General features: G+C 40.6%; 4 protein-coding genes across 4 annotated transcripts; 2 read left to right on the forward strand and 2 right to left on the reverse strand.

Moving 5' to 3' along the window:
* Positions 1 to 1,089: 1,089 nt before the first annotated feature.
* Positions 1,090 to 14,974, reverse strand: LOC146491157 (hydroxysteroid 11-beta-dehydrogenase 1-like protein). Its single transcript, XM_085151180.1, has 6 exons — positions 14,824 to 14,974; positions 3,069 to 3,199; positions 2,662 to 2,865; positions 2,486 to 2,579; positions 1,909 to 2,074; positions 1,090 to 1,826 (listed from the first exon to the last, which is right to left on the reverse strand). Exons 1-6 carry the CDS (start codon positions 14,903 to 14,905, stop codon positions 1,643 to 1,645), a joined length of 861 nt encoding a protein of 286 aa, XP_085007306.1. The 5' UTR covers positions 14,906 to 14,974; the 3' UTR covers positions 1,090 to 1,642.
* LOC146491158 (uncharacterized) lies at positions 4,876 to 8,891 on the forward strand. The gene is made up of 2 exons (XM_085151178.1): positions 4,876 to 5,131; positions 5,522 to 8,891. Exon 2 carries the CDS (start codon positions 6,279 to 6,281, stop codon positions 8,037 to 8,039), a length of 1,761 nt encoding a protein of 586 aa, XP_085007304.1. The 5' UTR covers positions 4,876 to 5,131; positions 5,522 to 6,278; the 3' UTR covers positions 8,040 to 8,891.
* LOC146491159 (uncharacterized) lies at positions 10,526 to 13,920 on the forward strand. The gene is made up of 2 exons (XM_085151177.1): positions 10,526 to 12,921; positions 13,312 to 13,920. Exon 1 carries the CDS (start codon positions 10,526 to 10,528, stop codon positions 12,674 to 12,676), a length of 2,151 nt encoding a protein of 716 aa, XP_085007303.1. The 3' UTR covers positions 12,677 to 12,921; positions 13,312 to 13,920.
* A 4,869-nt stretch (positions 14,975 to 19,843) lies between the features above and the next one.
* On the reverse strand, positions 19,844 to 26,458 carry LOC146491160 (hydroxysteroid 11-beta-dehydrogenase 1-like protein). The gene is made up of 6 exons (XM_085151179.1): positions 26,247 to 26,458; positions 24,202 to 24,332; positions 23,856 to 24,059; positions 23,687 to 23,780; positions 21,529 to 21,694; positions 19,844 to 21,440 (listed from the first exon to the last, which is right to left on the reverse strand). Exons 1-6 carry the CDS (start codon positions 26,329 to 26,331, stop codon positions 21,257 to 21,259), a joined length of 864 nt encoding a protein of 287 aa, XP_085007305.1. The 5' UTR covers positions 26,332 to 26,458; the 3' UTR covers positions 19,844 to 21,256.
* Between the last annotated feature and the right edge of the window lie 200 nt (positions 26,459 to 26,658).

The following is a 26,658-nucleotide window of genomic DNA, read 5'->3' on the forward strand; positions in this document are numbered from 1 at the left end:
CCAGCTTTGGGAAGATGAAACTAAATGAAATGGAAAAGAAAGGAGAAGGAGGACAATCCAGGGTTTGGAACACAGAGGGTCACTATTGATATGTTGATGCGAGCTTAAAAATCTCAAAATTCAAATTCAACACAAGATAAAATATTTGACATTGATTTGTTTCATTGCCATCAAATAAATGTTGCTCTAATTTTTAGGCTTTTTTTTTTCTTAACTGTGAATGTGCTTGAAGCTAAGACACTTCAACAGTTTGGCACTACTGTCCTCATGTGGACATTCAAAGTACTGATCAGGTTTGCGTAAACCTTTTTGTTACCTTTAAGATGAAGTAGAACAAATATTTCACTTCTTTAATGCAAAATGGTTTTATTTTTCACCTTTCTTTGCGTTTATGTGCATTTTATCTCCTTTTATCTTTGTTTGTGTGTGTGTGCGTGTGTGTGTGTGTGTGTGTGTGTGTGTGTGTGCGTGCGTGTGCGTGTGTGTGTTTTTGTGTGTGTGTGGGCTTAGATCCATTCCTTCACTTCACATATCTACTCAGCTATATTACTGTAGGATTTTAGGATTCAGCAGGGAAAACAAAGACTTAAGATTATTTATATTGTTTGTTGTCACTTGCTTTTGTCCTTTTGTCCTATCAAATAAAAAATGTAGAGTTACTTTAAAAAAGAACAACATTGAATTAATAAGAAGTGCTTCCGCTCCCTTAAGACCAAAACGGAGAGAACGAGGAGGAGCTTCTTCCCCCAGGCTATTTGGGCCCTGAATCAGGTGTAGGACTGGACTCTCTCACACACATCACATCACCACACGCACTGTGGTTTTTCTTTTTGCACACTTCTTATAATTTATAATTTCTTTTTTTAAATAATTTCCTACGTAAACTGCTATTTGCACATTTTTACTGTAAATTTCTAAGTTAAAATCTGTAAATTTTTGTAGTAATCTGTAAATCTTTCTGTCAATTCTTACTGTCATTTAATGGTCAGGCATTGCACAGCAATAAGCATTTCACCTCATGTCATACTGTGTATGGTTGTGTGTGTGACAAATAAAATTTGAATTTAAAGTATGAGAGGAAAGAATATGTTTATTGCTTTTCATCTTTTAATAGTGAATAGCAGAAATGTGAAACTTTAATATACCATTCGTGGCTGAAAATCATGAAAGGAAAGCGTGTGAGAGAGACAGAGAGAGTTGTCTTATTTGTAGTAAATCAGGTGTCTTCTTTCTGAATTTTCACTTAGTGGTGCAGTAACGGTTGGACAGCGGTGGCTGTGCTATGCAGATAGGAGCTAATCTCTTTGAGGGAGACGAAAATGAAACAATTTCAAGCCGTAAGCTTTTTTCCCCATAGACATTTCATAACTGGACAGCTCTCAAAAGCAAGGCGAGAAAAGTGGAAACTGGAAAAGTCAAAGATTATGCCATAAAACTGGGTGTATTAAAATATGAAGGCTAAGATTCAGAGGAATGGAAGTGACATATACCTGCTACAGACGAGCTGTCCATGGTATAGTCCTGCCCAGTGTGTACATCAACATTAAAAAAAATCAATGGCAAAGTTGTAAGCCAACATCCAAGCCAAAGTTCTGTGTTTTTAATTAAATAGGTGTAGAATTGTGCTTCAGATAAATGTTCTTCATGGGTTGTAGTTGTAGGAACGCTGGACCACATAGTCTGTAAAAGAAGGAATCCAATCTTTGGTGAGAGTCCAAATGTATGTGAACCAAGGGTAGTAAAGCTCTGGCTGTCTCGTAGCTCCCGTGATGATGATGTTCAGGGCGGCCTCTGTGGCGGGGTAGGCTGGCATGTTAACCTTTCCCCTAGGACACAAAAAATTCCTTGCAATTAACTCATGTAAACAGCACAAATGATTTGACGGCAAATCTTTTTATGCATACTAACTTGACTTTGCTCATAGCTGTTTCGGTATCAATGAGCCCCAGTGTGCACACAGAGATGGACACATTGCTCTTCTTCATAGCCAACTCATGACGAAGAGACCCAAAGAACCCATTCAAGGCACTTTTTGTTGAGACGTATGGAGCTGTTAAGGGACTGGGCATTTTACCTGTGAAGCATCAACAGCTGTTAGGGCTTTTCTGGAGTTTTCAAACTTAACATGTCTCGACTTTCCTCTGCTAATCGATTCTTGGAGCTACTTTTGGTTGCTCCCTTATGTGGTTCAATAACCAAGGAGTCACCACAGCGGGTCGCTCCGCATGCTTGACTAGGCAGCTTTTTCTTTCTTTACACTGGATCCCCTCAGGGAATGTGTCAGGAAAACTGGATGGTCCACTACAGGACATTAGGCAAAAACACATATGATGGCTAAGGTGATAAATATCACTAATGTGGCTAAATTAATTAAAACTTGAAATTTTGATTTTCTCCGAATTATTGCATGGTCTTTACTTTACGATGTAAAGTGGCTTAAGGTGCCTGTTTTTGTGCTTTGGTTGAACTATAAAAACAAACCTACCTGCAAGTGAGGAAACAATCACCAGCGATCCTTTATTTTTCTCAAGGGAGGGCAAAGCTTTCCAGGCCATCTGAATATAGCTGAAGAAATTGATCTTTGTACACAAACAAACATTCATGACTGAGGGCATTCCTTTCATTTTCTGTTTCTGATAGAGCATCAAAACGCTCCGTTACCTTCATCAGCCACTTGGCATGTTCGACGTCTCCATCCCACATGGCGACACGGGTCGAGCCGATGTGATTGAGAACCAGGTAATCCAAACCTCCCAGCTTCTTCAAGGCAAAATCTACCACTCGATCAAGGTCAGACTCATTGGACATGTCTGCTGCTATATAAAAAGCCTCCTGGGCTCCCAAACTCAGACACTTTTCTACTACCTGTTAGTCACAATCAATAAGAATGGCATGAGTCATATAGCTAAAACTGCTACTCCAAAGAACTAAAGAATATCCTCATGTACCTCATACTGCCTTCTGAGCTGCTTGATTTCTAAAATATCATCCCTGACATGACTTACATAAACACTAGAACTAAATGACAGCATCTTAGTAGAATTTGAGTAGTTTACGTATTAACTGACCTTCTGTAGCGTGTCCTTGCTTCTTGCTGTAATAACAATCTTGGCTCCAAAGCGGGCATAATGATATGCCATTTGTTCGCCGATGCCTTTACTGGACCCAGTCACCAATACCTTGGCACCTCTGAGAGATTCTGTGGCAAAAATTATATATACTATACTAATGGCATGTCATTATACTAATACACAAAACATGGTAAAGGTGTAAGTGAAGCATTTAATAGGAATAATGCAGATGTGATCAACGACCTTGAAACAATCCTTGCTGTTAATTGTCACTTTATAAATAAAATATAATACAAGCCAAAACTGTGTCCTCATATGCTGTTGGTGTTATGGTCTCGGGTTGGTGCTGAATTTGTGTTTTTTAGTAATATTGTTGACTTTTAGATTCTGTTTTGTATTTGTATTCGCTCTCTGTGTTCCACTCTGTTCACCTGTATTGATTATGTTCACTTCTCGTTGCCAACCTGTTCTCCATCCCCAGTCAGTCAGAGTATATACAGCCCTGCCTTGCCCTTGTCTTTGTTGAAGAGGCTGTTGTGGTTCTCGTTTCTTTTTTTTCTTTCTTTTGTAATGCCTCGTCTTTTAGATCTGTCTGTTTTGACTTTTTGCAACCATCCAAATAAAAAGATTGCATTTTGTTATTTTTGCTTGCCCAAGTATTCCATTTGGAACCCCTACACCACACAACCTTAAACTTTCAGGTTGAAGGACACTTGGAAAAGTTTCGGCCTTGACAGTAATGTATGAGGTGGTTAAAAAGTCATATACTGTGCTTAATCAATAATCTGCCTTTTCGGGGACTTCTCTTTGTCCAAGAAACACCGTTTTGGTTTTGAAGTGATTCTGAGATCTTATCGTATCTTTTAATGTCATTGACATCCAGTTTTTTGTGTGTTCACCCCTCATGCTTGATAATAGTTAGTCTTGTTTCCACACATTAACAAAAATAAGAAATATACAGAACTGAAGTTTGGGACTATCAGATATCAGTATATCTGCAAATGTCTACAGATGGAAACAAATTAAATGCTAGTGTCTATTTGTGAAACATGCTTATTTAAAATGCCAGAGTGATATACAAGGTGTGGTAGGTCGTAAACTGGCTGGATGCAAAGTGTTGTAATTGTTGAATGGAGCACATGGCATGTGCAAGGGCATAACCAACAGTTCATTGACACAAATCAGATTCATTCAAATTCATTGCCTGTAGAAATCGATGTGCAAATCTCATAAACACATATTCTATTCATATAGAACACAGAAAACATATCAAATGTTTAAAGTGAGAGAACATACTATTTAAATAACATTGATCTTGCAGGGCGAGTGTGGAATTATTATTATTATTTTAATATATATAAATATAACCGTGACAATCAAATAGAATTAGAATGCAATGCTGCAGAGACGCCTGATCTCTTGCATGTAGAAACTTTTCCATATTCCTGGAATCTTTTGATGACATTATATAATGTCAGTGATACGATATTTCAAGTTTTGCTATTTTACATTTTCCTCCAGCTTTTTCTTTTTGTACCACTTACTCTTCTAGTCTTTCGTTTCCCCTGCCCCAACATTTTTGAGACATGTGGCTTCCATCAAGTTCAAGATGAGCTAATATTATTCTTAAAATGGTGAATTTTCCTGGCTTTTGTAAGTTCTCCATGTTCTATTGTGAATAAAATATGGGTTTTGGGAGTTTCAAATCATTCCACTCGGGTTTCATTTGCATTTTAAAGTCGTTAGATTGCTTACTGTTTTCATAAAATATAGTAAAAACAATAAACCTTTACTATCCTTGTTAAAGAGATATCTTTGGTCCATGTGTAACCCATGGTTATTTTATTGCCAATTGTATTCCATTTTTATTCTAATTTGAAGTGTTACTGTTTTGTTAAGTTCTGAGTTTTCCCATGTACCGTGAATGCACCATAGCGCGTGCGTGGTGACTTTCTTTCACTGCATCCGCCTGCACGGAGCTAGATGCGCAAAGCTGTGTGGAGATTCAGTCTGTAACGTGTTGCGCTACGGAATTAATGTTTTCTTTGAAGAATATCCTGGTGAGTCTCATGGTTGCAGTTTAAGTTGTGATTCACAGTCCAGTTCTGAGCATAAAACCAGTCAGGATACTATGCTTGTCAGAAATGTGATATTTGTCTTAGAACCTGCTAATGATTGCTTAGCTGTGTTAGCCTGTGGAAAGTATGCTAGCGTACCCACATGTGCTCCCTGGGCTAATGCGTTTATATGTGATGTTTTAGCTAACACACCACGGAGACACTTTTCATGCTTCATGATTTGCAGTGAAATGTATTTTTGTTGTTGATAAATTGTTATTGGCCAATAAGAACTGTATAGATGTGTGATGTGTGGGGAAAAAAAGGGATAATATTAGAGGAAGACATGTTTTATTTTACAAGTGAAGTGATTGGACTGCACGTTGTGTGCAGACTGGTTTTTTATGTGGTAGAAATCTGCTGCAAGGACCAAGCGGTGCCATCTAAGGACTGGATGCCACTGGAGGTGCCTAGAAAGGACGTTCTCAATCTGAAGGCCACCTGTTCCCTTGGAGGGTGGTAGGATACAACGGTTTGCAATTTTTTTTTGGATTAACGTTTTTCTGAGATCTCAGGACGCTTTATGTTGTTACTTTTTCCTTTTTTTGGGTCAGATCTGATTCCACTTAACAAAAAGAAACTGGTGAAAAAAACGAACCAGTGACTAAAGACAATTAACACTTACTAAGAACACTGAATACTAAGTGCACTGAACTGAAATGGACAGCCTACCTAAACCATTTATGGACACTTTAAGTGATATATTGTACATTGTTGAGATTTACATGTTTGAGATTATTTAAATGTTTTGTTCATGTCTATGTTTTGGACCATTTAAATGTTGAATACGCTCAAATCACTTTTCTTCCTTTAAGTTGTCGTCAGTGTCTCATTCTGAGTGGAGGGATATTCCTTCTTTAAGTTGAGTTACCACTGCCAGTCTCCTTACGATCCTAACTGAACCCAATGAGTAGATTCTCAAATACTGTTTTTTTCCTTGACTTTGTATAACAGATTACTGCGGATTCGACTGATTTTGGACTACTCAGTTAAAAAGGGTGACAATTAGTGGCGAGCCAGCCAGGAGATTGGCATAGTGGTTTTACCTCCAACTCATATGACACACTGAGTAATACGTTTATTTTTGAAAATGGCACTTGACCTTTGTGAACGCTTTAGAGTTGATAGCCAGAAAACCCTGCTTATTACAGGTATTGAAAGACACCGTAGTGAACATGATATAACTAATGTTTTCGAAGTCAATGGTAAGATCTCTAACATTGTCAGGGTCCCTGATGAGCCACATCAGCCCGAAGGCAGAACACTTATAGCGTATGAGTCTGAACAGGCTATCTTAAAGATAGACCCTTCCACCTTAGGGGAAGTTGTCAGCCCTGTAGACCCTACAGTGAAATGGGTTTCCAAAACTGTCAGAGATATCACCCAAGAAGAAATGGGCAAGGAAGTGGCCCGTAGATACCTGAAGGAACTTGAGTTTATGGGGGGCAGTGGGAGGGCAGGCTTCCTCAGTATTTTCCAAGACGAGTTGCAGGCCAGCCCTACCCCCCAGACTGAGACACGATCACCCGTTGACCATAACGTTAATACGACAGCTGACATCATTCCCAATACTGATTCAAGTGAACCCGTAGAACCCACAAGTGCTTTCAGCCCACATACTGACACTTTTGCTGGTCCAGTGCATGTAGACGAGAGCATCTACAACCCTTCGCATATTCAGAAAGTAGTGGTTGAACATGTTATTCGTAATGAGCCAAGTCACGCACCCCTTGCTCATGCTAAGATACGTACCTTCTCAGGCCGACTTCCACGGCCCAACGGTGAAGTCGACTATGAGACATGGCGTACCCAAGTCGATCTTCTACTCACTGACCCTTTTCTGACTGATGCCCTCAAAGTGAGGAAGATACTTGAGAGCTTACTTAGCCCTGCATCTGAAATTGTAAAGCCTCTGGGGGTCACTGCGACACCAAGCACTTATGTCACTCAGCTTGATTCAGCCTTTGGAGTTGTTGAGGACGGTGAAGAGCTTTACACTGCCTTTCTTGGCTCGAATCAAAACAGCGGAGAGAACCCATCTGCCTTCTTGAACCGTCTTCACAGCCTTCTCACACGAGTCATTTCTAGAGGGGGAGCCCCTCCTGCAAATGTAAATGAACTGCTTCTTAAGCAATTCATTAGAGGTTGCTGGGACCAAAGCTTGATAATAAGTCTCCAGCTTGAAGCAAAAAAGAGCTTTCCACCCTCATTTTCAGAGCTTCTCCTCATGTTAAGGACTGAGGAAGAGCGTCGCTTCACCAAGTTGGACCGCATGAAGAAACATTTGGGTGCAACAAAAGCTGCTGCACACGCACACTCAGTTTTTAGTATGCCCATTTTTGGCCAAGCGCCACTTGCGACTCCTACTCCAACCGACAGTGAAGCTGTGAAACTCGAACAAAAAGTTAGTGAGCTCACAAAGCAAGTTGAACAGTTAACTTTAACTCAAAGGCCAAGGAGCACCGCCCCAAGTACTGAACCTCTTGTAAGCACTAAATTCAGATCTGTGAACCCAAAACCGAATGAAACTGCCAAGCTTGAAGGTCAAATAGCTGAGTTGACCAAACAAGTCCAAATGCTTGTCCAAAGCCAAAGCCATTCAACCAAACCTGAGAGATATGAGCCCAAAAATTCTCTAGCTGTCAACACCAGAAACTCACAGGCATTTGCTAAAGTTCCTGGCACACCTAGGGCATGGTTTTGCTTTAAGTGTGGGGAAGACAATCATATTGCAGTAAGCTGCACAAATGACGCTAATCCCACACTTGTCCGAGAAAAGCACGCAGAGTTGAGAAAGAAACGGGCTGATTTTGCTGCACGTCAGGCCACAGCCCTGTTTGCTTTAAACTAGTGGCAGCTCCTGTCGTGGGACACCCAGGAGCTGAAACCCTTGATTCCCCCAGTCCCGAGACATTAGCTTGTGGTCCTGAAGTGCAAATCACAGAACCCATTCATCCCATACACAGCCTAGATCCTAACTTCCTCTTCCCTCAAGGTCTCATAGGCCCACGCTGTGCAGCCTCAGTAATTGTTGACGGGGTACCCTGTGAATCCATAATGGACTCAGGCTCACAGGTTACGACCATTTCTGAGTCTTTTCACAAGATGCACCTTTCCCATCTTCCCATCCAACCAATACATGCTCTTCTTGAAATTGAAGGAGCAGGAGGGCAAAACGTGCCATACTTGGGTTATGTTCAGACTTGCATTACATTTCCCGAAAACATTGCAGGCAAAGAACAACAATTAGCTGTCTTGGCCCTTGTTGTTCCTGAGTGTCACTTTAACAGTAGAATTCCGCTGTTGATAGGGACAAATGTGCTTTTACGGGTTTATGGACAGTTAGTACATCAAGATGGTCCCAAGTTCATTCGTAAGCTACACTCTAAGCAGTTTGCAACGATCCTTCAACACGTTGCCCAAGTACAAAGAAATGATACTCATTCCTGCCCTGTCATGTTGCATAGCAAAGGGGCAGTGACAATCCCTGCAAGACACAAACAATGCCTAATGGGAAATGTGAGGTTAAGAAAGAACAACCGGAACACAAGTTTTGTCCTTGAGCCGCATGAGCAATACAAGTTACCAGGTGGATTGCTTCTTGAATCTGCTTTAGTGGACATTCCTTTTAATTCCAGCAGTAAAGTACCTGTCATTGTACACAATGTTAGTGAACATGCTATTACATTGCAGTCAAATAGCATTGTCGCAAGAGCTAGTGCAGCCCAACACGTTTCCCCACTAGCATCGAGTCAAACTCAGAATCCTCCAAGTCGAAATGAACCAGACAGCGACAACCTCACATTCAACCTTGATGATTCTCCCATCCCAGAGCAATGGAAAGAGCGAATTCTGGGAAAACTGAGATCCATCCCTGAAGTTTTTGCTCTCGATGACATGTCCCATGGCCACACCACAGCTGTGAAGCACCAAATCAAATTGAACAATGAAACACCTTTCAAAGAGCGGCCAAGGCCCATACACCCAAGTGACAGAGAAGCTGTCAAACAACATCTAAGGGAATTACTGGATGCAGGCATCATTCGAGAGTCACAAAGTCCTTTCGCCTCACCAATTGTATTGGTAAGGAAAAAGAATGGCTCGATAAGGCTATGCATAGATTACCGTAAACTAAATCTAAGAACTATTCGAGATGCATATGCCCTGCCAAATATTGAGGAGACATTCACAGCTCTGAGTGGAGCTAAATGGTTTTCAGTCATGGACCTTAAGTCCGGTTACTATCAGGTGGAGGTAGCCGAGGAGGACAAGCCTAAGACAGCCTTTGTGTGTCCTCTTGGGTTCTATGAATTTAATAGGATGCCACAGGGTGTTACAAATGCCCCAAGCACCTTCCAACGCCTGATGGAGAAGTGTGTGGGTGATCTCCACCTCACCGAAGTGCTTGTCTTTTTAGACGACCTGATTGTGTTCTCAGACACATTAGAAGAGCACGAATCCAGGCTAATGAAAGTTCTTACTCGCTTAAGAGACTACGGTCTTAAATTATCCCCAGAAAAATGCCACTTCTTCAAAACATCTGTGAAGTATTTAGGGCATGTTGTGGATGCTCACGGAGTCCACACCGATCCCGAAAAGATCTCTGCTCTGAAATGTTGGCCGCGCCCATCCAATTTCAAAGAGCTTAAATGTTTTTTAGGCTTCGCTGGATACTATAGGCGTTTCGTTGAAGGGTACTCCAAGATAGCCAAACCGCTGAATCGTCTCACTGCCGGTTACCGGCCACCGAAAAAGAGGGGCAAGATTTACAAGAGAGAACCGCCCAGACTTTCTTACAGTCCCACTCAGCCTCTCGGGGAACAATGGACTCATGAGTGTGAAACCTCCTTCCGAACAATAATCGAAAAGCTGACTTCTGCACCAATTCTTGCTTTTGCCAACCCACAACTCCCCTATGTATTGCACACGGATGCATGTCGGGATGGGTTGGGAGCTGCGCTCTATCAGGAGCAAGAGGGGAGGCTGAGAGCAGTTGCTTACGCTAGCAGGGGGCTTTCTAAGAGTGAACAGAACTATCCCACACACAAACTTGAATTCTTAGCCCTCAAGTGGGCTGTGTGTGAAAAGTTCAATGACTACCTTTACGGTTCTAGCTTCACAGTCCTGACCGACAATAACCCGCTAACTTATGTTTTGACAACTGCGAAACTAGATGCGGCAGGACACAGGTGGCTGGCTGCCTTGTCTACTTACAATTTCAATATTAAGTACAGGGCAGGTTAAGCAAACAAAGATGCTGATGGGTTGTCACGGCGGCCCCAAGAGCCTCCTCATGAAGATGAGGCATTTGTCAAAGAAAAAGCTCGTATTGATGACATGAAAGAACGTCTCATTAACATGCCAAACAATCTTGACCATGAAACGTTTTCTGCTTTGTGTCAGCGTCACTCAGTGTCATGCCATTCAGAAACCCTCTCAGTCGCCGAGAGTCTCGCTATTGACCCCAGCTCAGTCACTGAGGCTTATGGAGAAGACATCTTACCCTCAATGACAGATGCTGATTGGTGCGCTGCACAAAAGGATGATCCTTCTATCACTCGTGTTATAGCCCTGTTGGGAAGAGGCTTGAAACCCAGCCCCAAAGAAACAAATCTTGAATTGTCAGATGTTAAACTCCTTCTGAGACAATGGAACAAACTCGAGCTCAGTAATGGCGTGCTTTACAGGAAATTCAACGACAGAGATTCCCTTCTGTACCAGTTAGTACTGCCCCAAAAGTACCGCGACAGAGCCCTGAAAGGTGTACATGACGAGGTTGGTCACCTCGGGTTTGAGCGTGCCTTACATCTCGCACGGGCAAGGTTCTACTGGCCACGAATGGCTCAGTCCATTGAAGAGAAGTGTAAGAAATGCTCACGTTGTCTCATGAGGAAGGCCCTTCCCCAAAAGGCTGCTCCACTACAGAATATCCAGGCAACTTACCCTCTTGAGCTAGTGTGCATTGATTACTTGTGTATTGAGCCTGATAGTCGAGACACCAGAAATGTGTTAGTATTGACGGACCATTTCACAAAATTTGCAGTCGCGGTCCCGACAAAAGATCAAAAGGCTAAAACAATAGCCAGGGCTCTTTGGGATCACCTTATCATCCCCTATGGTATCCCTAGCCGTCTGTTTAGTGACCAAGGCAGAGATTTTGAATCTAAGCTTGTTAAAGAGCTCTGCACATTGATTGGGACAAGCAAAATTCGCACAACACCCTATCATCCACGAGGAAACCCGGTGGAAAGGTACAATAGGACTCTCTTAGACATGTTAGGCACACTGGAGGACAAAGACAAGTACCATTGGAGAGACTTTGTTAGGCCATTAACACATGCCTACAACTGTACACGAAATGACACAACAGGGTACTGTCCATACGAACTTATGTTCGGCAGACAGCCGAGGTTGCCTATTGATCTTGTCCTTGGTACTCACCCGGGCAAAACCAGTCCAAAGTCTTACTCTGACTATGTTAAAGGTCTTCGTCAAAACCTCCAAGAGAGTTACACCCTTGCCAGCGAACACGCACAAAAGATGGGTGCGAAGAATAAGATGAGGTTTGATAAGAAGATCAAAGCTGCAGAACTGTTTCCAGGTGACAGAGTTTTAGTAAGGAACGTGAATGTTAGAGGTAAGCACAAACTTGCTAACCGTTGGGAACAAAATATTCACGTTGTTGTCAACCGGGTCAAAGACAGCCCAGTGTATGTTGTCAGACCGGAAACCGGAGACGGCCCCCAGCGTACATTACACAGGGATTTGCTTCTCCCTTGCGGGTTCTTACCTGTTGGAGATCAGGTGGGATCGGACTCTCAAAATGGGAATCAAAGGAAAATGAGGACCAGGAGTAAACCAAACCGCACAAAAGGCAACGACAGGGATAATGGAGGACAGTACAGTGATGAGGATGAGATGAGTGATGAAGGGGATTTATGTATTGGCACATGGAATCCACAAATCATCATAAAAGGCCCTTACATTCAAACTGAGTCAGCTCATCCTAAAGCCCAACAGCAAATGAACAGTCATCCCCCTGTATCATCCCCTGATACTGCTGTACCGGAAACATCCTTACTTGATATTGGAAAACCTACCTTCACACAACCTGAAGTCTCTAACACAAGTCATGTGGACTATGTTCCTTCCGATGCTAGGTCTTCAGACCATGTTGTGATTGACATTCCCGAACCCAACTTGACACCTACCATGACTGACGCAGATCTCATTCCACCAGAACCTGTAGTCATTGATGATGATGCTGTTAGTACTGATGCTGGTGCTACAGAACCAGTGAGGTTGAGGCGCTCTGACAGAGAAAGACGCCCACCTCAGAAGTTCACTTATGATGAGTTAGGAGAGCCGCTGACCTTGGCTGTTAGCTCCTTTTTCCAAACCTTAGGTGTTGCATTCTCCAAAACTGTCATGTCACCTTTACCAGGTCCCAGTTGGTCAACGATGCATGAAGGGACTCATGCCGTTTAGAGGGGGAGAGTGTAACCCATGGTTATTTTATTGCCAATTGTATTCCATTTTTATTCTAATTTGAAGTGTTACTGTTTTGTTAAGTTCTGAGTTTTCCCATGTACCGTGAATGCACCATAGCGCGTGCGTGGTGACTTTCTTTCACTGCATCCGCCTGCACGGAGCTAGATGCGCAAAGCTGTGTGGAGATTCAGTCTGTAACGTGTTGCGCTACGGAATTAATGTTTTCTTTGAAGAATATCCTGGTGAGTCTCATGGTTGCAGTTTAAGTTGTGATTCACAGTCCAGTTCTGAGCATAAAACCAGTCAGGATACTATGCTTGTCAGAAATGTGATATTTGTCTTAGAACCTGCTAATGATTGCTTAGCTGTGTTAGCCTGTGGAAAGTATGCTAGCGTACCCACATGTGCTCCCTGGGCTAATGCGTTTATATGTGATGTTTTAGCTAACACACCACGGAGACACTTTTCATGCTTCATGATTTGCAGTGAAATGTATTTTTGTTGTTGATAAATTGTTATTGGCCAATAAGAACTGTATAGATGTGTGATGTGTGGGGAAAAAAAGGGATAATATTAGAGGAAGACATGTTTTATTTTACAAGTGAAGTGATTGGACTGCACGTTGTGTGCAGACTGGTTTTTTATGTGGTAGAAATCTGCTGCAAGGACCAAGCGGTGCCATCTAAGGACTGGATGCCACTGGAGGTGCCTAGAAAGGACGTTCTCAATCTGAAGGCCACCTGTTCCCTTGGAGGGTGGTAGGATACAACGGTTTGCAATTTTTTTTTGGATTAACGTTTTTCTGAGATCTCAGGACGCTTTATGTTGTTACTTTTTCCTTTTTTTGGGTCAGATCTGATTCCACTTAACAAAAAGAAACTGGTGAAAAAAACGAACCAGTGACTAAAGACAATTAACACTTACTAAGAACACTGAATACTAAGTGCACTGAACTGAAATGGACAGCCTACCTAAACCATTTATGGACACTTTAAGTGATATATTGTACATTGTTGAGATTTACATGTTTGAGATTATTTAAATGTTTTGTTCATGTCTATGTTTTGGACCATTTAAATGTTGAATACGCTCAAATCACTTTTCTTCCTTTAAGTTGTCGTCAGTGTCTCATTCTGAGTGGAGGGATATTCCTTCTTTAAGTTGAGTTACCACTGCCAGTCTCCTTACGATCCTAACTGAACCCAATGAGTAGATTCTCAAATACTGTTTTTTTCCTTGACTTTGTATAACAGATTACTGCGGATTCGACTGATTTTGGACTACTCAGTTAAAAAGGGTGACACATGCAAATCAGAAAATTATGTTATACGAGTTTACTTATTATGTGTAATAACTTTACATGTTTCATTCGGATGAGCTTAAGTTTCACAGTCCTGACTGTATGGCAAACATTTGATATGGAAAATGCAAACTATAATATCTGGGAGTAGGTAACGAGGAGAATACGGGAATATATAATTCACAAATTCATTCACTTGGCTTGCTTTTGCTGTGTGTTTGGATCATTACTCATCTGTAATGGGAAGTTCTGTGCCATCAGTTTTGCAGCATTTAACTGAATCTGACAAGTGGCTGACTTACACTTGAGAATTCTTCCTGCTATTTCTATCAGCAGTCTTAGATTCATATTATTTCCTGTGAACCATTTGAATGCAAGTTCAACACTTGAACGTCACTTCAGACCTGTTATCTGCTTAACTGATGCACACGTCAACGTACAGATGTTTATTACTTTATTACTTTTAAGCCTCAATCAAAATCAAAAGCAAGGTCGTGAGTTAAAAGATAACTACTTCAGTTTCGGAAGGCACTGCACGTTTTTATTACTGTTTCAGTCACTCAAACATTAACTACAGAGTGCAATGATCTTTTACCTCGTATAAATCTTTTAACTTTAACTTCTAACCTAAGTAAATGTCATATGCAGACTCCTTTAAAATGCTTTCATACACTGTTTTCACGCCATTCATTTCATAAACAACACCCCTGCCTGTTGCAACCTGTAGCTCTAATACCACCGTCTTTTATCAGCAGTACTGCTCTTTAGGTCATTGAACCAAAGTTTACAGATAAATATAGATTAATACTTGCTCTCAGTAACAATAAACATAATCCTACTTTACCTGCATCAAAATTGCTGGTCCATCTGATGGCCAGGAAAGCAACAAATGTACAACTTAAAATAATCTTTATGAAAGCTCCCATTTTTAACAGCTTGCTGCTAGTTGTTTTGAAGTGTTGGACTTTAGACAGTTCATGTTTGTGCACACCAACTGCCTTTTATGCAACCGCATTCCATTCACCCTCCTCCTGTCGCTCTGTAAGGGGGCGTGTTTTCAAAAGTGGTTCATTGAACTTCAATAAGGCCCGCCCTCAAACTCAAAGAGAAAGTGCTTTTTATCTACACATTTCCTTACAGTAGCTTTAACTTTTTATTTAATAAACCGCACAGTGTTTGATTTAATTAGCAATAAATAAATCCAAAAAAATAAGACATCAAATGCCATTTTTAGTCTGTCGTGTTTAGCATCTACATGGATGTTAAAAAAAATCACCCACAATAATTATTTTATCTGAGCTGAGCACTAAATCAGACAAAAAGTCTGAGAAATCAGACAGAAACTCTGTGTACGCCCCAGGTGGACGATAGATGATAACAAATGAGACTGGTTTTTGAGTTTTCCAGCTGGGGTGGACAAGGCTAAGCATCTGGCTTTCAAATGAATTCAAACTCATTCTTGGTCTTTGATTTTGCTTTAATAATCAAGTGTGGAAAATTGCTGCCACATTGCACCCTCGGCCTGAGCTTCGAGGATTCTGACAATTAGTGTTGATTTGTTTAAACTAACATAATCATCCTGCTGTAAACGGGTTTCTGTCAGGCAGAGTAAATCAATTTGTTGATCAATTATTAGTTAACGTACTAACAGGGACTTAGAAGGAATGAGAGCTAGCTTTACAGATATTGCACTAGGCATAGGCTGTATCCCAATTCAGGGTCTGCAGTCTTAAAGTACGCAGCCTCAACGATCCTCAAGGGCCGCGTACTTAAAGACCGCTAAGGCCGGAAGTGCGAGGCTTGTGAAATGGGACGGTCTAGCCTCCGTTGCGCTGCCCAGGTTGCCTAGCAACCATGATACTAACAGCTGGAAACATTTCATACAGCTTTGTTTGACAGAAATGAAGGAGAAAATCTTTTGTTCATTTGTTTGTTTGATTCTGCTTCTGCATCTGCTTCTTAACTCAGATAAAACTGAGGTCATTGTACTCGGCGCTGAAAAGCTTAGAAATATGGTATCTAACCAGATTCTTACTCTGGATGGCATTACCTTGGCCTCCAGTAACACTGTGAGGAACCTTGGAGTCATTTTTGACCAGGATATGTCCTTCAACGCACATATTAAACAAATATGTAAGACTGCGTTCTTCCATTTGCGCAACATCTCTAAAATTAGAAATATCCTGTCTCAGAGTGATGCTGAAAAACTAGTTCATGCATTTATTACTTCCAGGCTAGACTACTGCAATTCATTATTATCAGGATGTCCAAAAAACTCACTGAAAAGCCTTCAGTTAATCCAAAATGCTGCAGCAAGAGTACTGACAGGGACTAGAAGGAGAGAGCATATTTCTCCTGTTTTGGCTTCCCTTCATTGGCTTCCTGTTAAATCCAGAATTGAATTCAAAATCCTGCTCCTCACATACAAGGTCTTAAATAATCAGGCCCCATCTTATCTTAATGACCTTGTAGTACCATATCACCCTATTAGAGCACTTCGCTCCCGCTCTGCAGGCCTACTTGTTGTTCCTAGAGTATTTAAAAGTAGAATGGGAGGGAGAGCCTTCAGTTTTCAGGCCCCTCTTCTGTGGAACCAGCTTCCAGTTTGGATTCAGGAGACAGACACTATCTCTACTTTTAAGATTAGGCTTAAAACCTTCCTTTTTGCTAAAGCATATAGTTAGGGCTGGACCAGGTGACCCTGAATCCTCCCTTAGTTATGCTGCAATAGATGTAGGCTGCCGGGGGATTCCCATGATGCATTGAGTTTTTCCTTTCCAGTCACCTTTCTCACTCACTATGTATTAACAGACCTCTCTGTATTGAATCGTATCTGTTATTAATCTCTGTCTCTCTTCCACAGCATGTCTTTATCCTGTCTTCCTTCTCTCACCCCAACCGGTCGCAGCAGATGGCCGCCCCTCCCTGAGCCTGGTTCTGCCGGAGGTTTCTTCCTGTTAAAAGGGAGTTTTTCCTTCCCACTGTCGCCAAAGTGCTTGCTCATAGGGGGTCATATGATTGTTGGGCTTTTCTCTGTATCTATGAAGCGCCTTGAGGCGACATTTGTTGTGATTTGGCGCTATATAAATAAAATTGAATTGAATTGAATTGAATTGAATTCTACATGAGCTTTGATCATTCTCTGTAAGATTAAGGTCAGCTAATGAACGGCGTATATTTTAAAGTAAAGGCTTTAAAACCAAGTTAGTACAAACGTCACTAATGTCACATAACTTTGCCGACATGTGGCCAACAGTAATGTTTTAATGTTCTTCGTTATTAAACATTTGCACATAAATAACTGACATGATATTCAGTACTTACTTAAAGTTTACTCTTCGGGCGCCCCTCATCCGCGGTTTTTTTCCGGCAAAATTATCCACACCCACCGCCGCGCTATGCATTCTGGGATATGTTGGGCCACGAAGTCTACACCACCACGTCCTTAAAATTCAGGGAAATGAAGGACGCATTTGAGGGCCGCATTTCGAGCAGCCTTCGCATTGGGACAGACTTCGTCGCGCCGCGGTGACGTAATCGGCCTTAAAATGCGGCCTTTAAGGCTGCAGACCCTGAATTGGGATACAGCCATAGTTACTCAACAGTCACCATAAATATGATGAGTCCTCCATACTGTCACTAGATGGTGCTGAGGTCTCAATATTAAGGCAGCTCTAACCCTCATATTCTCCTCAAATATTACTATCATAGACAATGGTTCACATACAATTGTTGACCACACTTTGGCTACTTATTGAACACATAAATAGCCCCTTGATAATGAAACTCTAGTGCCACCATCAGGCCAAACTTTTAATTTAGAATAAATGTATCTTGTAAAGTTTGCATTCAAATCTTTTCAAAATTACTCAAAACATTAATGATCACAAGTGGATGAACCCTGTTGGTTTTTAGTGATGGCATGACCTTTTCTCTAGTGCCAGCATCAGGTCAAACTTTCAGTTTTAGATTTAGTGTATCTTGAAAATCCTCCATCTAATTTTTTTCTAATTTTGGGTGCACACCCATGCCCATTACAATGAATCCTGTTGACTTTTGTGACCCTAGACCTTTTGCTCTAATTTTACTCACCCCTCCTCTTTTTTTCATCCGGGCTTGGGACCGGCAGTGGCAGAGTTGAAGAGTTTTTTTGTTTTGTTTGAGGGTTTGTGTGTGTTTATATTATTTTTTACATATTTGGGGTGAAATTTAATGATTTGTGAAACTGAAAATAATGACAACATCAGTGAAATAGTCAGAACATGGAAAAGTTCTTGTCAAACAGTCAAGTGTTTTGTCTGCACTACTGTACACATGATGTGCAGAGAGTGTGTGCATGCTCCTTGCAGATACATCTCTTGCATTGTGCACATGTCTTCCTAATCTTTGAATCACTCCTGGTGGGACAAACCTGGCACCTGCCCGTGGTTTGTACCACTGGAAAAGTTGGGCTGAGACTTTTCTTTCTGTTACTTTGCTTTCTGTTAAGTCTTCTTTTCTTTGGTTTTGCATTTCTAATTATTTCTCCCGAGTCCACATGCTGGCTTTCTTTATAAGCTTGGCTCTCTGCTTCAGGAGAGCTGTGGTCACTTTACTCATAAGGAGGAATCTCCATAAAGGTATCAGTCTCCTGCTTCAGTCCAACCTGCTCGCCCTCATGACTTCTGCAAAGTTCCTCCTGTTACTCTTTAATCTGTGGAGGCTCTGGGCCATCCAGGTCCAGACTGGAGTTCCTCTCCTGCTGGTCTGTGAGAACCTTCTCCTTGTAAACATGCTGCTGTTAGAGGTCTGAAAAGACAAATACAGAATAAAATGGCAGAAAACAAACATTTGAGGAAATATATACTGTTCTGAACCATTAGCAGGTGGCTCACATTTACCAGTGAAATTTAACGTGCACATATGTGACCAATTATTTGAGCGCTGATGCAGATGATGGTTTAGTCATAAACCATCATCTGCCAGTACTAACATCATTACTCCAGTGCAGTCACCTTCTTGCCTGCTTTCTGTGAGCTAATCACCCTTTTAAATCTCAGTGCTCTTTTGACTTTCTGCCTTTTACACTCTCATTGTGCAACCACTGAACCTAGCCATGTGGGAAGGCACAAGCCCATTACTGCCACCTAATGGACTGGAGTGTGAAGAGGAGAATTGCAGGGGGAAAAAAATCAAAGACTATATATTTTTCCATCAATTTTATAATTTGAAGATACTGAAATAACAGATTGCAAATTTTCTGTGTTTCCTTCCTTGTGCTGGTAAGCTGGGGTGAAACTTTAGTTTTGGTCAATTTCTTTCATCCAGTCTCTGGATCTTTTGAATATAAATATTTTACATTAAAACTGATCTATAAGTCTTGTACTATTATTCCTTGTGATATTCTTTTTGATTTTTCCTTTCAACTTGTGTTGCAGACTTGGATCAACAGACCACATAACAAGTATCATTAATCATTATTTTAAATAATATGGCTTATTTCAGTTTCAGTCAGGTTGAAACCTGACTGAGTTTCAGTCAGGTTTCAGAGCTTCAAATAGTTTTCTTCCTATTCGAAAGGGAGTTTTTCCTTCCTACTGTCACCAAGTGCTTGGTCAAAGGGAGTCATATGATTGTTTTATGTATTATTGTAGGGTCTACCTTACAATATAAAGTGCCTTATTGACTGTTGTTGTGATTTGGCGCAGTATAAATAACCTAGGTTTCGTTGTGCCTGTGGCTGTCAGTCAAAGCAGACAACTGCAATAGGAGGCTAACATTTTTGTAGCTCCATAATTAAACACTAATAGTGGCATTGCACACAAGAAAAATCTAAAGTTATTAGGTCTTCATACCTTTAAGGTGCGGAACAAATATTTCACTGGCAAAAAAAACATTTTTTTCCATTTGCTTTTATGTGCATTATCATACCTCACGTTATTTCACATTCTTGACTTTGTTTGCTTTGGGCTTCTCTATTGTGTCAGCCAAGTAGCTTCCTGACTGCTCTTCACTTCTCCACTAATCTGTACCGACCTGGAATATGCTAAACTGCATTTTATGGTAGAAAGATGTTTCTGTTAGACTATGGATGACTTATGTGGTCTGTTGTATGTATGTATTAATAGACTTCTCTGCATTGAATCATATCTGTTATTAACCTCTGTCTCTCTTCCACAGCATGTCTTTTATCCTGTCTTCCTTCTCTCACCCCAACCGGTCGCAACAGATGGCCACCCCTCCCTGAGCCTGGTTCTGCCGGAGGTTTCTTCCTGTTAAAAGGGAGTTTTTCCTTCCCACTGTCGCCAAAGTGCTTGCTCATAGGGGGTCATATGATTGTTGGGTTTTTCTCTGTATCTATAAAGCGCCTTGAGGCGACTTTTGTTGTGATTTGGCGCTATATAAATAAAATTGAATTGAATTGTTATTATGATCTACCTTTCCTTCCCTTCATTAACCACAATTAACACCAACAAACATGTCAGGAGGAAGCTGGTTTATTGTTTTGTGTTCATTATCAGCAGCAACATGAAACATATTCATTTATTTTATAAACAAATCTCATGTGAGGTATTGTGTCTGTGTGTGGGAGGGCTGAATGGAGGGGTGAGGTTGTCTTATCAGTAGTAAATCAGACTTTCTTCTTCTGAGTTTTCAAGTACTAGTGCAATAATGTTTGGACAGCAGTGGCTGTACTATTGACACAGACACAAATGTCTAAAATGTTAAAATAGTAGCCTAAAAAGTAAAATCCCAAGTCCTGAGCTTTTCTATCTGTATACATTTTATTACTGGACCGTTCTGTTCGGGCGATCGTGGTTCAAGAGTTGGGAGTTTGCCTTGTAATCAGAAGGTTGCCGGTTTGAGCCCCGACTTGGACAGTGTCGGTCGTTGTGTCCTTGGGCAAGACACTTCACCCGTTGCCTACTGGTGGTGGTCAGAGGGCCCGGTGGCGCCAGTGTCCGGCAGCCTCGCCTCTGTCAGTGCACCCCAGGGTGGCTGTGGCTACAATATAGCTTGCCATCACCAGTGTGTGAATGGGTGGATGACTGGATATGTAAAGCGCTTTGGGGTCCTTAGGGACTAGTAAAGCGCTATATAAATACAGGCCATTTTCCACTTTTCTCATCATTCTCAAAGAAATGATGAGAAAAGTGGAAACTGAAATGTCAGAAATGTTCCCGCAAAACTGGGTGCATCAAAATGTCAAAGAGCTAGGCCAAAATCCAAATTAAATGTTGATATTTATAATTAGGAAAATGTATAATTGTGCTTCAGTTGTGCTGAATAAATGCTCTTCATGGGATGTAGTTGTAGGAGTTCTGGGTCAAATAATCTGTGACAGAAGGAAACCAGTCTTTGGTAATAGCTATAAAGTATGTGAACCAAGGGTAGAAAAGCTCTGGCTGCCTTGTAGATCCCGTAATGATGATGTTCAATGCAGCATCTGTGGCGGGGTAGGCTGGTAAATCAGTGACACCCCTAGGATAGAGAAAATTCTTACACTTAATTCAAAAATATCTTAAAATACACAATGTCAAATATTTCTGCATACATATATTTGACTAACCGGACTTTCTCCATAGCTGAGTCGGTATCAATGAGACCGAGTGTGCAGACAGAGATGGACACGTTGCTCTTCTTCATAGCCAGTTCATGACGAAGAGACCCAAAGAACCCGTTCAAGGCAAATTTGGTTGAGGAATATGGTGCCACGAAAGGAGAAGTTATTTTACCTGTGAAACATCAACAACTGTTAGAGTAGGAGAAGCGTCTTCAGGAGCTTTCTTGGAGCTTTCAAACACTGTCAGAACTGCTTACGACGGGGAGTCAAAGTCCATTTTAAACGCATTAGAGAACTGCTCTTTTGCTCAAGCCTGTGTTTAATATTGCTCTTGTAATCGTCTGTTATTGTATATGATTCACAAGTTTCTATTTATTTGTCTGTACTGAATGTCAGTTGTTTGGTTTCTTCATTTGTTATATTGCTATGTGTTGTAACTTCTGTTGCCCCCTTGGCCATTTCAAATCTCTGAGCTCTGGAAGTCCAACTTTTCATCTTTTGGTCTAGTTTATCTGTTCTCAAACTGTGTTAAGGGGCTCTGCTGAGGGGCCCAGCGCCACTGCAGAAGGGAAGGTGGGCAGGTAATGAGCAGCAAAAAATAACCAACTTGATGAATATGAATTATGCAGGTAAAAAAATTTTTTTTGAGTTTGCTGATTCTAATATACTGACCTTTATTTCACTTTTCAACTTTGGTCACTTTTATTCTAACAAAGCTTCTTTCAACTGCTCCCTGAGTCACAAACCACAATGGATGGTTTTGCATAGTATTGGTAATGATTAATAAAAACTGCCTTACAAAAGTTTGAGAACCACTGGTCTAGCCAATTCTTCTTCTTTTTTTTTTAATCGATTCTATATCATTTATTTCCTTGTACTTGGAAAGAACTTTGAAATTAGTTCTGAAAAAGTCCCTTTCCACAGTCACCTCTTCCAATATTTCTAGAGCAGGGGTGTCAAACTCCAGTCCTCAAGGGCTGTTGTTCTAAAACTTTTAAATGTGTCCCTGCTGCAACACACCTGAATAAAATTATAGTAGACCTGAATAAAACTCTATAGAACTAGACTGCATGCTGAGGCGGCAACCCCTAACCCTACTCAAGTAAATATAAGCGTTTGGAAACTGTACTTCTTAAAGTACTTTTATTGCACCATGTTCATTCACTCATGAGCTGCTGTAACATGAATCAAATGGCTGAATTGCCACCTCAACATCCAGTCAAGTTCTGTAGAGTCTTGCTAATGACCTACTCATTTTATTTAGGTGTGTTGCAGCAGGGACACATTTAAAAGTTTCAGGACAACAGCCCTCGAGGACTGGAGTTTGACAACTGTGCTCTAGGGGAATACCCAGGCATTCCCATGGTAGCCAATAGATCTCATTTCTCCTGTCATACTTGTGTGTGCCCTGAGGCCTCCTGCCAGTCTGACATGCCAGGAGAGGTCTACTTAAGAGTTCTACTTATCAGTTCTACTTAAAGCACATTGTAAATGACTGAGGTCCTCACCCTATCTCTAAGAGTGAGCCCAGACACCCTGTGAAGGATACTTTTATCAGCCACTTGTATCTGCAAATCATATTCTTTTGGTCGCTACCGCCAGCCCATATAAATAATTGAGCATAACAAGGTAGACCGACCAGGAAATTGACAGCTTTGCTTCTGCTGTCAGCTTTGTGGTCACCTTCATGCTCTGGTGAGTATTCCTCAACTTCCTACCAAAACTTAGGCTCCTTCCCCATTAAAGATGTCCCCACATCCCTTACAGCAAAAAAGCCAACAACTAGACTATCAGTACTTGTGACTTTGGCGCCCAATCCAGAAAACACTTTCCCTCTACAGATTCTCCTGCAGGTAGTTGACCCATGGTACAAGACCAAGAACTTATGGCCCAGCCACCTGGTGCACACAAACAAGCTCCAGAGTGGCTTATAAACTCTTGTCATGATAATACATTAAGTTAATCTTAATTACTGTATTACCATGCTTATTTATCAGTTGCAGTAGAAAGTGCCTTTAAAAAATGTCAATTTAATTGTAATTGGTGGGTGAAAGTATTAGGAGGTATATATGTGTACACACAATTTGTATTTGATAGTTTGTCATCATCTGCATAAAAAAGTATAAAGTATAAAAATGCTGAAGAAGTATAAAAATAAACCTACCTAAGAGCGATGAGACAACAACCAGTGATCCTTTATTTTGCTCAAGGGAGGGCAAAGCTTTCCAGGCCATCTGAATATAGCTGAAGAAATTGACCTTCACAAAGAAACATTCATGAATCAACATAGTCTCCATTTCCTGTTTTGAATGACCATCAAAATGCTCAGTTACCTTCATCAGCCATTTGGTGTGATCCACATCTCCCTGCCACATGCTGAAGGGGCTAGGCCCAATGTGATTGAGGACCAGGTAATCCAAACCTCCCAGCTTCTCCAGAGCATAATCCACCACTTTGTCAGGGTCAGCCTCATTCGCCATGTCTGCTACTATATAAAAAGCTTTCTGGGCTCCTAAACTCAGACATTTTTCTACTACCTACAGGCCAAAATTATTAAAAATGCACATGGTTAGTTAATTGAGAGAACTACAGAATGTCTCTATTCGTGACTGTCACAAAACAACACAAGTAAATGGCAATCTATGAGCAGAATTTCAACAGTTTATTACGTAAACTGACCTGCTGTAAGACTTTCTCCCTCCTTGCTGTGATAACAATTTTGGCTCCAAAGCGGGCGTAATGATACGCCATTTGTTCACCAATACCTGTACTGGCCCCAGTCACCAGTACCCTAGCCCCTTTGAGAGAATCTGAAACAAAGGTTTACCGTATTCAACGTGGAATGGAATTGTTTTAATACATGAAAGGTTAATAGAAACAACAAAAATGTTATTTCTATTAGTCAACAATAAATAGAGTAAATGACCACAGTAACTATTGCATACATTGTTAATGTGTCTACGCATGCAGAAAAGGTTTTTAAGTGAACTTGATTTCAATGAAATAGTTTAGTTTATCTAGAATCATTCTTTAGGCAGATATATACACTAAAAAGATAAGCTAATCTTAGTCCTCTATATATTGCTTCAGGTCAAAGGGCATTTGAAACTTTTTAACCTTGAGAAATTGCAAAATGCATACTCTTCATTTGGAATAGTAAAATGCTTGGATATTGTGTTTATTTATTTCACCAGAATTTCCATGCTGTATTTTGTTTTTGAAGGTTCCATATCACTCGTTTGTTGCTTTAATTCTTTGCCTGGTGCTATGAAGATTTAAATATCCTGCAGGTTTAAAGATTTTCACTCCCCATGCTGGAGAATGGAGCCATATGTCAGTACCCTTTTCTCCTCAAAGGTTTAGCTAAATGTGCTATCAACTGCATGTTCTCTCTCTTATTCCACTTCTTATTCCCATGAAGGGTTAGGGTTCATGAATAGACATTCAAACTGCATTTTTATTACTAACCAAAGCAAACACAAGGCATCTGAAACAAATTGTCCTGCGCTGTCGTACATTTGTGAAATATAGGCATTTAAGCTTTTTAAAAAATGTGGTATTTTATAAGGTTACAGTGTTGCAGAGTAGAGCACATGGGATATGCAAGTATACATAACACTAGTCCACTGACATGGACCGCATAATTTCATTGCTTAAGGAAATTTGACTCTACAGTGTGTTCTCAAAATGTGAATAAATGCTGGATTCTCTCTTTGGTAAGGCCTTGGTCACATGCGGAGAGCAGATTATTCTCAATTACTCGCTAACTTTGTGCTGTTTCTAATACATTTCTTGAACAAATCATTATTACTGCCAACCTTTCCAAGTTGGCAGTAATATACACCCACACCATAAAACTGCCTTTTATTTGTTGATAATGTGGCATGTATTCTATTATTTCTATAATTCTAATATGAATTGTTGGTTTCATTTTTAAATAGCAAAGTCTGACCTGGCATTTTTACTCAGAATTCTGATATCTGCTGTTGTTTTTGTTGTTTTCCGGGCCTTCTGTACATTGTTTTTTTCAAGAATGTAACTGGTAATTTAAACATTCCTGTGGTTTCTGGTTTTATAGCTCATGTTTTTGCTTTTTCAGCCTTTGATTCCATCACTAATTCTTTGAAACCCATATTGAACATGCAAATTGATTTCTTGGACTCAACTTCAGACCTTTTATCTCCTTAATCTGGCCTACACCTGACCATAAAGCCTCAAATTATTGGCCCGGGTGCTTTTGAGCTTCAAAAATCCAATCAAAGTTGTCTGCACATGTATTAGATGTCTATTAAAAACAGACTTCATATGTATAACAAACAATAAAAAAAAACAAAAACAAGAAAATCCGTCATGATTTAATTCATAATAATTAGAAAAAATGACGTAAAATATTGTAATTATGACTATAATAGTGAGGTGTTACGAGATACTAAGTTATAACTGTGACATAATAACCGAGTAGGCTAGCTAGGATTCCTTCACGTGAGTCTTACCTTTTTCATGTGAAACTTTCATTTTTAAGTTAAGTAAATCCGTAAGTGTGACTCTATTTAGCTGTTTTCAACTTATACATTGCAAATGCATACCACGCATATGTCTGGACCACTGTAGGTCCAACACCACCTAACACATTATTGTCTGCTGGACAAACCTGCATGCCTGCTGCAAGTTTGCAACTAAAAACAAGCTAGTACTTTCTCACAATAACAAAGAACAGAGTTTACCAGCATCAAATCTGGGTGAAGTCCATTTGGCAGCCAGGAAAGCAACACATATACTAGCTAAAAGAATTTTTGTGGCAGCGCCCATTATGGCAATTTGGTAGCAGCTGATCGGAAATGCTAAGCTTTAGAAGTTTCTGCCAACTTTCACAATCCCAGTTTGAGAAAACTAAGCGCATTTTATGCAGCCCACTATTTCTCCCCTCCTTCCACTTTGTAAGGGGCGGGGGTTGGTCAGATAGGTCTGCCCTCTTTCATGGATACAAATAATTTTTTTTGTTATTTTAATACTATCTATTTTAATATCTATCTAAATCTATCTATTTTTTTTTTTTAATTTATCGGAGCGCCAAAATCTTTAATTTATTTGCCTGTATATTTATAGTTAAAAAAAATCAAGGCTGACGAATCTGCG

The sequence above is a fragment of the Neolamprologus multifasciatus genome, chromosome 23, assembly GCF_963576455.1.
Source record: "Neolamprologus multifasciatus chromosome 23, fNeoMul1.2, whole genome shotgun sequence".
Classification (NCBI taxonomy): domain Eukaryota; kingdom Metazoa; phylum Chordata; class Actinopteri; order Cichliformes; family Cichlidae; genus Neolamprologus; species Neolamprologus multifasciatus.